Source organism: Hydra viridissima, unplaced genomic scaffold (assembly GCF_058129835.1).
Source record: "Hydra viridissima isolate aposymbiotic clone 2 unplaced genomic scaffold, HvirCarnegie_v1 scaffold_8, whole genome shotgun sequence".
Lineage (NCBI taxonomy): Eukaryota > Metazoa > Cnidaria > Hydrozoa > Anthoathecata > Hydridae > Hydra > Hydra viridissima.
In genome coordinates, this window is record NW_028324307.1 from 1,982,498 (window position 1) to 1,997,416 (window position 14,919).

Sequence of the window (14,919 nt, forward strand, 5' to 3'; positions counted from 1 at the left end):
ATGTATGTATGTATGTATGTATGTATGTATGTTTGTATGTTATAAATTAATAACAAGAAAAAACTTTTTTGAACATATAGATATTATATTTCAATTATTAAATATTTATAATAATATTGCTAACTCAACTATTTTCTTGGTCCCTTGGAGGCTTCAAGATATTAGGAGTTCACTGTATTTGTATGTTGCTTAATAATGTTCTTTACTACTATTTATTTAATACTTACCATTTTTTACTTATTACTATTCTTAAAATTGATTTTATTTTATATTGCAATTATTAAGTACTGTTAAATATACTATTTGTGTAATTTAAGTTTTCTAAGTAATAATAGCTGTATTACTGATTTCTACAATAATTAACAGTTCAAAATGATAAAGGCTGTTGTTGTCAAGTATCTTGGTGAAAAGAAAATTGTTCTTGCTAGTAATAGCAATATTGCAGACTTTTTAAATAATGGTAAGCTTATTTTTTAATGCACATTCTTTGTTTATTCAATCTTCTTTTTTTTTTTAATCAATCTTCAAATTCTTTACAGTTCATTTTTGTCTTCATAATAATCAAGTTATTATATATGCCAAAAACAATGGTTGAGCTATTTAATTTAAAATTATACTTTTTTAGCTTCTAAAAAGTTTGATAACAGTGATATAAGTGGCATCATGTGGAATGGATGTGAAGTCGATTCTGAAACATTTGTTGCCATTTTAAATAAACAAAATCTAGAAGTGGAAGTTGTATCCTTAGCAAAAAATAATGAGCTCAGCACTTTTGTTCAAAGTTTAAAGGGATTTTCTCCCGTTAAAGCTGTTTTTTCAGCTGTAGATAGACACTCTGATCCTGTTTCATTCGATTTTAACAACCAACAATCCATTATTCCTCAACTTCCAACTGAATCAACATTATACCAAGACTCTAATTATGAAGATGTACTTGAGGATTTAGATGTGTCTTCAAGATCGCAAAATTTAAGTTTAATATCAACTGCTGCACAAGTTGCTGAACCACCAAAATCAAGTGCTGAACCACCTGGATCTCAAAAAGTAATTTTATCTTGTTCTAATTGTAGTTTTCAAACAAGTAAACAATATGTAATGATATCACATCTTAAATTACATGGTCAGGAAGGTTCAGTTGTATGTGAAAACTGTTTTTCAAAATTTAAAAGTGTTAAAGGTTTTAAACTTCACAATAGAAATTGTTTTGCTCCTTTTGATACTGAAATTGAAGTAATTAACAATAATAATGATTTTAATATTGAAAAACCGGATGATTTTCAATTTTTGAAGGAGAATAGAAAAGATCAACTTGCTGCATTAGCTCTTCATTTGCGAGGAAAATATCGATGCTCTGAAAATGTGGTAAACATTATTTTTTCAAGCTTGCAAAATATTTTTAATAATAAATCACAAAATGAAGAGATTTCTACAATTTGTAAAGAACTATCAACAGAATATTCTAGAACAAGATATTTTCAAACTGCTTTTAAATGCCACAAATTCAGTTAGTATACAAAAACAGTTTACATGGATGTTTTATTCCATTTAAAGAAATACTTCAGTTTATTTTTACATCAAATGAATATGATAAGTTTCTAGAGTATTCTTCAGAAATATCTATCTCATTGTATTCAGATGATTTAGGTGTAACTAATCCAATAGGCAAATCTAGAGGAAAGCACAAGTTGTGGGTTTTATATTTTCAGTTGTTAAACATTCCGCAATGCTGCTTAAGTAAATCTTTCTCAATATTCCCTTTAGCAATAACTGGTTCTAAATCTGTTAAGGTAAAAGGCTTTATGAAATCTCTTCTTCTTGACTTGGTACAATCTCTAAATGAACTATCATCAATTGATTCCTCAACTTTAACTAATGCTAATGGTAAAAAATTCATGGTAAAGTTAAAACACTTTATTGGAGATTCATTAACTTGCAATGCAATTGCTGGTTTTAAAGAGGGTTTTAGCAAGAAAGTTGTTAGGTGCTGTAGAGTTTGTAATTCAACCAGGTCAGAAATGTTAGTTTATAATAAACATTCTCAGTGTAAAATAAGGAGTTTAGAGGAACACAAGATGAGAGTCAAAGAACTAGATAATTCTAGTCTTCCCCGAGTTGAACGTTTAAAATGGTCAAAACTATATGGCGTTCAATCTAACAGTGTTCTATCTGAAATTAATGAATTTGATGTGACAAAGCAAGTTCTTTTTGATCCAATGCATGATTTGTTAGAAGGTGTAATACCTTTGCAGATAGAACTTTACTTGAATCATGGGGTTTTGAAAGGTTTTTTTACAATAGATAGCTTGAACAACTTTATAAAATTGTTTCAATACCCAAAAGACAGTGAAAAACCACCTGTAATAGTAGATTTGGTTATTAAGGGGAAATTTGGCAGTGCTCAAGTTCTTTCTATTTGTCGTATTTTACCAATTTTTTTAAGAAGTATCACTATTGATTGTCATTTCTTGTGTCTTATTAAGCTGCTGCGTATTCTTCAAATGTGTCTCTCTCCAGTTACCACTGAGGCTTACTTTGTCTCTTTAGAAGAAACAATTGCAGCCCATCATACTCTTTTTATGAATTTATACCCAGATAAGTTTATACCAAAGCTTCATTTTCTTATTCATTATCCTGAGCAATCCAGACAATTTGGTTCACTACGATACCACATGTGTATGGCTTTTGAGAGGAAACATCAAGTAATAAAAAATGTTAGGCATTTTAATTTCAAAAATATGCCTTTAAGTGCTATGAGTATGGTTTTAAACACTGTTGCATCTTTTTATAATTCTTTTGGAGAAATTAGTAATGGATTTCTTTGTGAATTAAATCAAGTTACTATAAAAAAAAATATTGTTACCTGCATCCAGATTAATGGAATTAAATACTGTCCTGAATCGTCTTTATGGTTTCGTGATGGTTTTCAATCTTCTGCTTTTATTATTAAAGAAATTCAAGTAAAAGGAGAAAAAACAGTATTTATTACCTCACAGCTTCAGTGCCTTAATTGCCATGTGTTACGAGGTTTTTTTACTGCTGTTGAGGACAACACAGTTCCTTTTAGAACTATTGCAGCTGAAGGCTTAGCTTTTCCTTGGCCAGCATTTTATTTTAAAGAAGGGGATATTTTCTATATTGTGCCCCCAGCATTGCCATTCCTTATCATATAGTTGCATTGAAATTTTATAAAAAGTTTATATTATTTGCAATAAATATGATTACTTTAGTCTAATTTGTTTTCTTTATTTTGTCAACTTTAGTAGTTGTAAATGCTTTCTTTTGTCAATTTTCACATGATGATACAAAATGTTTTTTATTATTCCTATGTTTTTAACATTTACATTAATGATAAATTTTTAGATTAACAGAATCCCTTTTGATGGTGATATTAAACAAACTCTCATTGATTTTTTTCCACCTCACATTAAACTATTTCTGAGCAACAAGTTTTCTATTGAAGATAAGGTGATATCTAGAGAGCTAATGTCTTGTTTATTAGCTTTTTGCTGTTTGCATGCGCCTAATCATAATAATATCAAAAATAGAATATTGTTACGGAAAATATTCTTTGCAAAGTTAAAGTCTACTTGCATTTCTTTATATCCTTCTTACAGCCATAAATGGGTAAGAATCACGTCTTTGATACTATAATATTTTTTATTTTTTTTAATTTGTAATATTTACTATTTTAATATTCATTTTTGATCTCCTTCCTTTTCCATCATTTTTATATTTTACTTCAGATTTTCAAATTTGCTGCTGTATACATAAATTGTTTGATTCAATTTATTTAATTAAAGTTTTTAATTTTCTATTAGGATTTCTTGTTCAAAAAGTTGCCTAATAATTATCGCCAAAGACAATTTAGTAAATGTCATAGTTTAAAGGTTAAGCGATTTCCTCATTTTTCTGTTGTAAATAGTTCCATCAATAATAGTAGCCGAGCAGTAAATCCAATTTTGTCCGAATCAGTTGTAGATAAAGAACAGCTATTACAAGATGTTGAAGTAAGATTTTTTCTGTGTTTATTAATTTTTGGATAAAAATGATTTCTAATTCTAATATCAGAAATTATAGTCTAGTTAAGTAAACTTAGACGCAAAAAATTTTGAAATGTTATAATTAATATTAAGTGTCAGGTCATTACTTTATTTTATTAAATAGTTATAAAATAAGGAATGTATATAACTCTTTCTTTCACCTAGAATGAACTTAATAAGAAAAAGCCATCACTTTCAACACTGTCTATTCTAAACAGACATCTTTTTAATAACGAAACTTATAGTATATTTCCGAAAAGAGTTACATATGCTCCTGGATTGATGCTGGAAGAAGCGATTCGTTTGTATCCTATTTTTAAAGATTCGTCTCTTAAGATTCAAAAGATGTTGATTTGGATTTCTCCCGATTCGCAAACCCATACTGAAAGTTTAATGCTGCTCCAGAAATCACTTATTTCTAAGAAGACAACTGATAAATTGTTTATGAAAGTTGATGTAAATTTTATTTTATTTTTTTTATTTGGTATTAAGCCAGTTCTATAAAATATAAACTTAACATTGATTCAAACCCATTTAATGTATTAATAATAGTTTCTTTTTTATGGTTGCAATACTTATTTTGTATTTATAATATTTTAGTGTGATTCAATACATGAATACTTAAGAGTGCCAAGCTTGTATGGTCCACAAGTTATCTATAATAAAACGGAATATGGAGTAAGGAGTCGTAGAGGTGTCGAGATGGATGTTCAGCCCTTGATCAGTACATGTGAAATGGTGGTTGTTTTGATGGCCGTTTACTATTTGCTAGATTTGACATATCCTTCTTGTTTTGGGCAGCTTCTGGGATGTTTGCAAGATATTTGCGGCTTCGGACGATCAGCTTTACTTTCTAAAAAATGCATTTTTCTTTTGCAATCTTTTTACAGCAATGTGAAGTATTTTTGAATTAATAAATGTCATTAAGTTAATTTCTTCAATTATTTTGTAAATAATTTTCATGATTATGAAAAATAATTTAACATAAATATATTAGGAAATTAAACTGGATGAATTTGTTTTATTTTTTAAATTAACTTTTATAAACATAAAAAATGTTCAATGTTAGTTAGTTTATTTAGCAATTTCTGTTATTAATCATGGGTTTCAAAAAACCTACTTTAAAATAATTATAATTTGACATAACGGGTAACATAACGGATAAATACCCGTTATATCAGGTTTTAAACATAACGGTAAAATACGCGTTATATAACGGGAGTTTTCCTCTCACATAACGGCTAATTGGCGTTATGTAACCGTTATGTTCAAGGCAATTTTGCTATGAAAAAACATAACGCTAAAACCGTTATGTTATTTTCATACATATTAAGTATTAAACATAACGGCAATGAACCGTTATGTGCGAGGAAAACTCCCGTTATGTTTTTTAAAAATATAACGGGTTTTTTATTTACTGTGTAATAATTAAAGCTATGATTTTTTTAAATTTTCACGTATCAAATTTTTCGTATTTTGAAATATATATGTTTCATGTCATATTGTGAGAGAACTGTGGGTAATAAAAAATACGGTTTCAGAGAACATCAGATTTCAAAGGTTTGTCAAAAAATTTTTTTGTTGTGTTGTTAATTAAAAAGATTTATCTCTTTTAGTATATCTTTTAACATGTAGATACTTGGATTTTCCGAGTGCGTATAAATAAATACATTTTATGGAATCGATAACCAGTCCACATACCCATTTTTTAATCGTCGTTTAAAATGTGTTCTAAACTCTAACTAACTCTCAAAAATCTTTCACAACCGAAGTTACCCTACAATAAAGTTACCATACAATAAAGTTAGGATTTTGTCTGAACTTTCGAATAACAAGTATAAATTAATCAACGCAATATTTTAAGGCCTAAATTCAAGACCTCGTGAAAAGGTAAGCTTGATTTCGGTTGACAGCAAATCTATGACAGCAACTCTATGACATCATCTTTAATCGATGAAAACTTCCTGAAATAAGAATTTCACTTAGTAAAAAAAGCAAAAAAAACTTCCTGAAATAAGAACTTCACTTAGTAAAAAAGCAAAAAAAACTTTCAGCGAACATAACTTTTCCTTGTCCATGAGATATATACAGTTCTTGATTTTAAAAACATAAATACATTTTTACAAAAGACTTCAATAGTTTATAAAACCAGAATTATTAGAACAATATAAGCTGATAAAAGATTTCACTTTAAAACGTTAAAATCTTAAATATATAAATTATTTGGCGAAAATATTTTTTTAACAAATTACCTTGCTTGTGCAGGGAATATCAGATTTTAAAATATTAGTTAAAATGCTTTTTTTTGCCTTCTTCAAAATATCTCTAACAAAAAAAATCTTTAAAATTTAAAAGCTCCTGTAAATACAGTATATATGCATGTTATTTGTATCAACTATCAGTAATTCTCTAAAGAATTTCCAAACAGGATTTCTTCTTCAGTGCGAGAATTAAAATCATTAAGATTGTCACTGCCATCTGTAATACTTCCGTTATCTGATAAAGAACAATCTTCACTTCCAAAATCACGATTTTTGTCAGATCTGAAACATTGAAAGTGGCAGATCGCTTAAAACTTTCGTAAAATATAATATCACCGTTATTCTTAAACAACATGGTATAAAATCTCTTAGTTTTTTGAATTAGTAGAGGATCTTTTGAAGTTGCAAACAACTTAAAATCAAAAAACCAGTTTCAATCTTTTTTTTGTCATTTAAAAAAAAAAAGATTGAAACCAATGATGAAGAGACTGGTAGTTTATTCTAACAATCACTTTTATTCAAGAATTTCAATCACTTACTGAGCTGCTACATTACAAAACTTTTTATTTTCAAACTCTTTAACAAGATGTGGTGGATCCCAGTAGTGTAACTTTCGCCTCCATATTCTCATCACACCTTGCCACGAGCGAGTGCTACAAACTGAATATTTATCAGGTGTCCAAGGGTGATCGACTGTTCTATCTTTTCTATCCAATAAAAATGGACCTTATAGTAAAATATTGACTTCTACTGTATAAAACTAAACAATTTTGGAATAAAAATATGCTGAATATTTTATTTCCAAAATTGTTACTTCAGATACCTCGGTACTTCGGCCACATATTTTCTGTAACCTTCTGTATTTTTTCCAATCGCTATTTGCTTTTCTCGATTCCTTAGTCTTTGTTCATCTGTTTCAACATAATTAGAGTAAGCAGCTTTTTTACTAGTAGCACGTTCCTTAACCATTTCAACTGATTTGCTAAAATATCTATTATGTGCATGATCAATGTTTTGTTTAGATTTAATGGATTTGATATCTGTCACAGAGTTACCCCTAAATTAAAAAAGAACAAAAATAAAATAAAATAAAAAGTGAGCATTTTTATAACTTAATTAACTAGTAATTTAGCAAAAGACAACTGATTTAAATCACCTCACTACTTAACAAAATTTACCTTCTTTGCTTTGATCTTTCTTGATTGAATTCCCCATGATCTAAAACACTTCTTCCTCCAGATTCTTGCATTCTGGAATCTTTATTGGCTTCAACAGGAACAAAACTTTTCAGCCATGAAAAAAAAAAAAACATAATTAGACTCCAGCATAAAAAAGAAAAATTATTATCATTATTATTATTACTAAAGACATTATGAAAGAGAGAAGAAAGGATATAAAGGAAGTTTGAGGGAAAATATGAGATGGCAACAGTTGAATTCAGCTAACTGAGAATAACCAATATTCTGAAAAAAAAAAACAGAAAAGGTGACCCATCTCTAGATTAGTTGAATCATATAAGAATCTAAACGAAGAGAAACCATACAAAGTTGTCAGCTCTGATGCAGTATCATCTTTGGACCAAATAAAGTCAATGACTTTTTTGGCTTTCATTTTTGCATCAGTAATGAAGGGATTGGACATGATCCCAGATTGCCTTAAACATACAGTCAATACGAAAAAAAGGGAGCAACATCAAGAAACAAAAGCTTTCAAGATAAAGGAAGCATTTAATGTTAACAGCCCTTTAGGTTCATTGACAGTATATACAGAAATTAAGATTAACAATAATTTCCAACTAAAGTTATTCATGTTATATGAAGACTATACACTTATGTGGGTGATTAAAAAACCAAAAAAACTTATATAAAAAACTATTTTATATTTCTTATATCATGTTTTTAGGTGCTAGTAAGACCCATGGAAAATTTCAGACTCATAGGAACACTACTAAGGCCTCCACTTTGAACTTAAAGAAAATCAAAAACTAATTTTCCTTAAAATAGTTTTTAAAATATAGTAACAAATCATGTGTATTGCTGAAGACGGTGTGTGTTTAGTATGCTTATAATTTTTAGCATGAATTCTTCAAAAATACTGAAAAGAGAAGTGTTTCTTGTTAGACAAAAAACAGAGATGTTTGCTAATACTAAAATTACACCAACTGGTAGAAATGTTTTAAAGAACTACCATTACAGGCTTCTCATGAAGTACAAGCAAAATTCATTTGTCTTATCCAATAATATGAGTTGTTGTTCCCTAGACAATAAGTTTCAAGTGAGCTGCACAAAAGTAAGTGGATGCATAAATAAAAAATATTTTTGCATTCTTAATCAAGTGAAGAAAATCTGTTTAGAAGCAAAGATTCTTTTGCTCATCCAAAATCAAGTGATTAGATACCTAATTATCATTTTTGTAATAAATATAAAACGATACACTAATTACCCAGCTTAAATATGGTTTAAAATACTTGTATTGTGTGAATATACAAAGAGGTTAGCAGACTCATGGATATGCAAAAATATTTGTTAAGGACAAAAATATGTTTAAAAGCTGAAAAACTCTAAGCATCAGATTGATAAGCAATTACAAAGAGGGAGTAGTTTTCAAGTAAAAAAATTACAAAAAGGGAGTAGTTTACAAGAAAGTTAGATAAGTTATGTGATATTGCTTGTAAGGACTGTGACGAGCAAATTCTGAAAGATAGCAGTAAGAATATGGATGCATGATAAGAAAATCTAGTTTTTCTGCAAAATTAAAGAGATAATTAAATAACTTTTTGAAAAGACACTAAAATCAAAGCAAGATTTATAGGCTTCAAAAGGGAAAAGGAACAGAAAAAAAGGATAAAGAGGAGGTCCAGAAAAAAGGAGAATGAAGTAGATAAACTGCATTAATGCTGATAAAGATTTAGAACACGTTAATCTAAACAAACAAATAGATGAAGAATTTATTATTCTTGGAAAGAAAATTGGATACTCTAATTTCTTATTCAAAAAGTAATTGAGAAAGACATAGGAGTTATTTTGTTATGGTTTAGAATCTTTTCAACTACAACAGTACTATAATAAATAATGGCAGAGACAGTATTGATGATTTCTCAATATCATATTGCAGTTTGCAGAGGCAAAAAGAGCAAAAAATTAATAAAAATATTCAAATAATCAAAAAAGAGTTCATTAATCTTTCCAAAAATAAATGTACATTTTGATTCAAAGATAATACCTGAAACTACAGCTCAGGGCAGAAAAAGAATTGTGAGAGTGGCTGTTATTATTACCTGTCCTGGCATTCCCAATGCTCAACTTATAAGCACTGTTCCTGTTAATAATAGTAAAACAAGCACACAAGCAAAAACAATTCAAGAAATCCTTGAAGAATGGGAACTTTTTGATATAGCTGAATTTTTGTTATTTAATACAACTGCCCCAAACACTGGATGGTTAAATGGTATTTGTACACAACTAAAGAAGTACAGGGGAAGAGCTATGGGATGGTTAGCTTGCAGACATTTTATGTATGAGCTTTACATCAGGATGTTAAATATAGTTTATCTTTATTGATATCTTAATCAAGATTGTTTGGTTTGAGGGATCAGTAACCAGCTTCAAATTCCATATGCCTATGCTTGTCATCATGACCATTTTATGTTCAAATTATCTATAACTTAATACCTGGTCTTCTACTTTGAAAAATTCCAACCATGGCACCTGATTTGGTGTTTGCTACAGAGGCAGCTGTTGATAAACAAATAGGTGAGTTTAGTTCAGTATTCTACACTACCCAGTTTGTTAAAGCCTCTTTGGCAGGCACTACAGGACCTACAAGCAGGGCTGTGGAGTCGGTAAGCTGCTATTCCGACTCAGACTCCTTGATTTTATCATGGGCCGACTCCGACTCATTCATAAGTAACCAATTTGTAACAACAAATAGTTGTTTGTTTTACTACAGTTATTTGTTCGTAACAACAAATAACTGTAGTAAAATGTTAACATTGGCTATTTCATCACTATGATACAAATAATCCAACCACTTAGTGCTTTAAACAATATTTATAAGAAAACAATTTCTGAACAAACAACTTTTCTGAACTCTTGTTATGCAATAAACTCTTATGCAGTCGCTAATAACATTATGAATTTGTCAAAATCATGTTTGAAATATTGTCAGTTGGACAATATTTCAAACATAAAAGAACTTGTTCTTCTTTAAGTTCATATTCTTTAAGAATCTTTTCTACTGAGACCTGGAGAAATTTGCTGGTGTGATTAGTTTTGGCGTCTTTTACTGCCAATGTCTTGGTAACTGCTTCATTTTTTTCAAAAAAGAATTAAACATTGATTGCAAAATAGTTCACTCTGTTAAGAAACACAAAGCGTCCCTTGAGACATTCATTAAGTTCTTCTTTTTGTTTAACAGCTTCTTCAATCACTAATTTTCTAATATTCTCTCTCTCCAGAGAAACAAAGTTAATTGAATACTTACAGTCTTTCTGTTTGTGGAGCAACTCTTTGGTGCTTGGTGGTGGCACACCTAGCTTTCTACTAAGAATATGTAGCACAGTGCCAGACTGTTTAAGTCGGGAGTTAGGGGATCATGAAGTTATATAGTTTAAGGGAAGGTAGAGGAGAGCGCAAGGGAGGTGATATATGATTCTCAGTGATAAGCAGCAAAATACCCTATTGCTTATCACTGTTTTAAAGGTCTAAAAATAACATGTCAAACTCCTTGTCCTCCAGTTGTTGCAAACTACAATTCCCATTGTGTCTGGATATCCTACAGCTTTCAGAGCATTCTGGGACTTGTTGTTTTGTAACAACTATAAAATCCTTATGAAAATTATGAAACTTTGAAAGATTCTTTTTAAACCAGAGTCGGAGTCGGTACAATTTTTCCAACTCCGACTCCAGCCAAAATGAGCTCCGACTCCACAGCCCTGCCTACAAGCCTCTGATGATATGATTCAGTACCATTGATGATATGATTCAGTAGAATAATGTAATGATATAATTCAGATAGAAGTCCTAATTTTGTTAAGGTGTGGTTCAATTTTTAGGCCAGGTCATATGTCACATTCATACAAACTAGGTAAAGCAATTACACAGACTTAATTTAAATTAAACTTTTATTTGACAAATTGAAAACTACAATGCATGAAGTGGAATGTATTAAAATAAATCTTTCAAATTGGAAGCCTGGATTTCCTGGATTTCTGAAATACAAATAACTTGTACTATCTACTTTTGTTTTTAATGATTGTGCAGAAAGAAGAATTAAGCTTGCCCAGGATTTTCTAGAGTTTTGTGGACGCAAAATTGTTAAGCAGGCAAATCTTTTAGCTGTTGGAAAGTTCAAAATAACGAAGATTAATTCTAGTTTTAAAGACCTTAAATAGAGCGTAATGTATCTTTTTACTGCAAAGAAAATAATCAGAAGAATTGTGATATTATAAATACAATTTTACAAATACTTATTTTACATGGGTTTTCTATAAATCCAAGGTGGCTTAGTAGTGTACCTATAGTCATACTAACACCTAAATTCAAAATAAAAGAAATCATGGTATGTTCAAATATAATTTTTTTTTTTTTTGAGAACCGTCAGTAAATACACATTACAAAAACTGTACTTGAATAAGTAAAGAATTACATACAGAGTGTAATCACTATGCTGCTTTACAGAATAAGAGATATCTCCAGAAAAAATCTCTGGAAAATTGCATTTTCGTTTCTTCTTCTCCGTGTTAGGATGATTCTTATCACTAAATATATTCATGTTCAAAAAATAGAAATTTGCAATCTAGAAAATTCATCATTAAAGAGGTTTTGATTTTTAAAAAAATTTTTTCCTTAAAATATTTTTTTTTTTAAAAAAAAAAATATATAAAATGTTTCAAGGAAAAAAATTTGTTAGAGTCAAAATCTCTTCATTGAAAAAATTCAAATTTAAATCAAAATTGCATTTATCTTTTGTATTTTAACATAAAATTTATTCTATGACTTCTACATGACTTTTATTAGCTGATTTACATTACTTACACTCATTGTTTTATTGTGACTTATTAAAATTTAAATACAATAATTAAAAATAAAATTAATGACAACCTAAAATAGATGTAAAATATTAGTAAACCAAAAACAATCTGCCAGACTATGGAAGATCTAAAACATTAAGATTAACAAGAGACACCACTCAAAATCAAAATATAATGCACCATAGTATATTGCCACAAACTATCTAAAATAGACTTTATGTTTCAATAAAATGTTTGAAAAATTTTTGTATAGTAACTTATTTAAAAACAAACAAATTTATTTTGTATAAATATAAATTATTTTGCATTTAAATAGTCAATATAACTTAAGTTCTCTAACTGTAACAAATGTTCTATAAATAGTAATGCATAAACAACACCTATTATTATTATTATTATTATTATTATTATTATTATTATTATTATTATTATTATTATTATTATTATTATTATTATTATTATTAATATTATTATTATTATTATTATTACTATTAATGTTATTGTTATCATTACAAGTAAGGAAAGTAAAAATAATGAGTTATAAACATTACATTTTATCATAAATTGGATAAGTTTCCATTGAAAAACTTTTACATATTGTTCTTTCTTAGATAATAAGAAAATAGAAAAGTTTGGAGCTCATAAAGGACTAATGAGAAATATGTGCAAATTAAAAACGGCAATTGTTTTTTAACACATGTATTTTTATTTTTAACACATGTATATTCAGTCAAAAATCCTTAAGTCATAATAATTCTTTTTTTTTTTAGGTTAAAATAAAAAAATAAATGAAATGAAACCTTCTTTTTTTACTGTTTCTGCACCGTTCTTCTTCTTCTTCTTCATCCATAATCTCACCCCAACTTTTAAACTCAGATTTTGTAGAGCTAAACATTTTATTGAAAATAAAAAGATACATGAAAATGTTTTGCTATGTGATAATAATATTTAGCTGTTCTAGAAGTGTATTTAAAGAGTTGGAAAATCTTCAAAACCCAAAATTCAGATAACAATAACCAACGAATTTCAGTCAACAGAAAGCAACTAAATAAATATTTGATTGAAATCAATATCATCAACATTACATATGAAACCTTATGAAAGTTTGTATTCATACTTCTTTTTAATTAACCTATCGCATGGTTGTTCTCTAAGAGTTTCTTTCACATCCATTTACTGGTTTAATTAATAAATATTAGTTTAAAAAAGCTAACATATACTGAAAAAGGTATAAAAAATAATAAGGGAAATTAATTAACAACTTTGTATAACTTATAGCTATAATAAGTTATAAAAAGTTGTTAAATAAAATCATTAAATTATGAACAAAATTATAAAAAAAAAATTCACTCTAAACATATATAAAAAAAATAATAAGATAAATTGTAAACAGCCTTTAAGAACTTTAACAACGACAAATAAAGCCAATAAAAGTAAACTTAATTTGGTTCTTTAAAGACGATAAATAAATTATTACAAAATACCAGTGATTTATTCGACTTTTAGTCGAAACATGGATTGCTATTGGCGCCAAGATAAGATCATGTGTCTTTTTCTTAAAAGAGATAACTTGAACCCCTCGGTTGCACAGTGGTAAAAATCGGCTCATACGACAAATTTTTTTTTTTTGAGATAGCAAGTTTTGGATTTTCTTTTGCAAAATCTAAAAGATTATTCAGTCAAATTTAATAATTTATATAGATTTGTACATTATTTCTAATAATTCAATAAAAAATGTTTATGCCGAACTAGTTTTTTTTTTAAATTTAACATTTAATAACATTATTTTTTTTTAAATCAATAAATGATTGAGTGAATAGTTATCCACAAAAAAAAGCTATTAAGCTTGTCAATATTCATTATGAACAAATATATTCAAATTAAGCAAATCTATTTTTTTGAAATTTTTAAGTCCTTAAAAAAGGTTCAATAAGAATGAAAAACATTGACTTTTCTGGAAAGTCAACAGGAGTCAATCAAGAGGTGTCAATCAAGAGAATTCAATCAAAGATTTAAAAAATATATATATCAGTATGTACAATCACATTTCAATTGTTTTTACTAGCGCATATTGGCACTTTTGTCCGAAAAATGTTATTATTTTTTGAAAAAACGAGTCTTTTTCTTCCAAAAATTATGGTGAAAAAATGTAAAAATTTTCTGGCAAATGGCTTGTAAAATTTCGGGGACTAAAATTGCTTATTGGGGAACTTTTTTATTTTTAATATTTTAGTCCCTTTTTAGTTTAAAACTTTATACAACAATTTAATGATAAATCTAAGAAAAACACTGCTTAGCTTTAAAACAACAAGTCCTGTCTTCATGGATTTAAAAATAAGATCCTAACCATCTCTCTGGTTCCTAACGTCTTGTCATAGATATCTATGCGCGCAAAAATACAAGGTTGGTACCTTACAACATCAAAGAACAAAACCAAACTTCTTCCAATTAAATATATTAAGCTCTTCACAGCTTAATTTTTTTAAAAAAGTTTCGAAAATTATGAAAAACAAGTTAATGGCTTGCTCTCCGGCCAGATAAAAGTTCATAAAATGATACAATCTGCCTCTAGTCAGCTTTCATTTCA

At 28.2% G+C, this 14,919-nt stretch overlaps 1 protein-coding gene and 1 pseudogene across 3 annotated transcripts; one reads left to right on the top strand and one right to left on the bottom strand.

The window, feature by feature from the left end:
• The first annotated feature begins 286 nt into the window (after window positions 1–286).
• On the top strand, window positions 287–5,051 carry LOC145188964 (uncharacterized; annotated as a pseudogene). The gene is made up of 5 exons (XR_016455081.1): window positions 287–460; window positions 626–3,624; window positions 3,819–4,007; window positions 4,206–4,496; window positions 4,641–5,051. The product of XR_016455081.1 is annotated as an uncharacterized LOC145188964 (transcript).
• A 1,037-nt stretch (window positions 5,052–6,088) lies between these two features.
• On the bottom strand, window positions 6,089–13,972 carry LOC145187150 (uncharacterized). 2 transcript variants are annotated; one of them, XM_090096479.1, is made up of 7 exons: window positions 13,817–13,972; window positions 13,133–13,219; window positions 11,952–12,059; window positions 7,480–7,584; window positions 7,125–7,358; window positions 6,841–7,008; window positions 6,089–6,583 (listed from the first exon to the last, which is right to left on the bottom strand). In XM_090096479.1, the coding sequence occupies exons 1-7, from the start codon at window positions 13,939–13,941 to the stop codon at window positions 6,439–6,441; spliced, it is 972 nt and encodes a 323-aa protein (XP_089952605.1). In that variant the 5' UTR covers window positions 13,942–13,972; the 3' UTR covers window positions 6,089–6,438. The 2 variants fall into 2 exon arrangements, with proteins under 2 accessions (XP_089952605.1, XP_089952606.1); XM_090096480.1 differs by lacking the exon at window positions 13,817–13,972 and adding an exon at window positions 13,450–13,575.
• Between the last annotated feature and the right edge of the window lie 947 nt (window positions 13,973–14,919).

Bases quoted from the DNA above. Each gene is read 5' to 3' on its own strand.
- LOC145187150 (XM_090096479.1), bottom strand. From the start codon at position 13,941: ATGAGCCGATTTTTACCACTGTGCAACCGAGGGGTTCAAGTTATCTCT. The intron at 7,585-11,951 runs GTATGTAATTCT...ATGGCTGAAAAG, and splicing joins CAGCATAGTGATTACACTCT to TTTTGTTCCTGTTGAAGCCA. The intron at 7,359-7,479 runs GTAAATTTTGTT...TTTTTAATTTAG, and splicing joins GAAAGATCAAAGCAAAGAAG to GGGTAACTCTGTGACAGATA.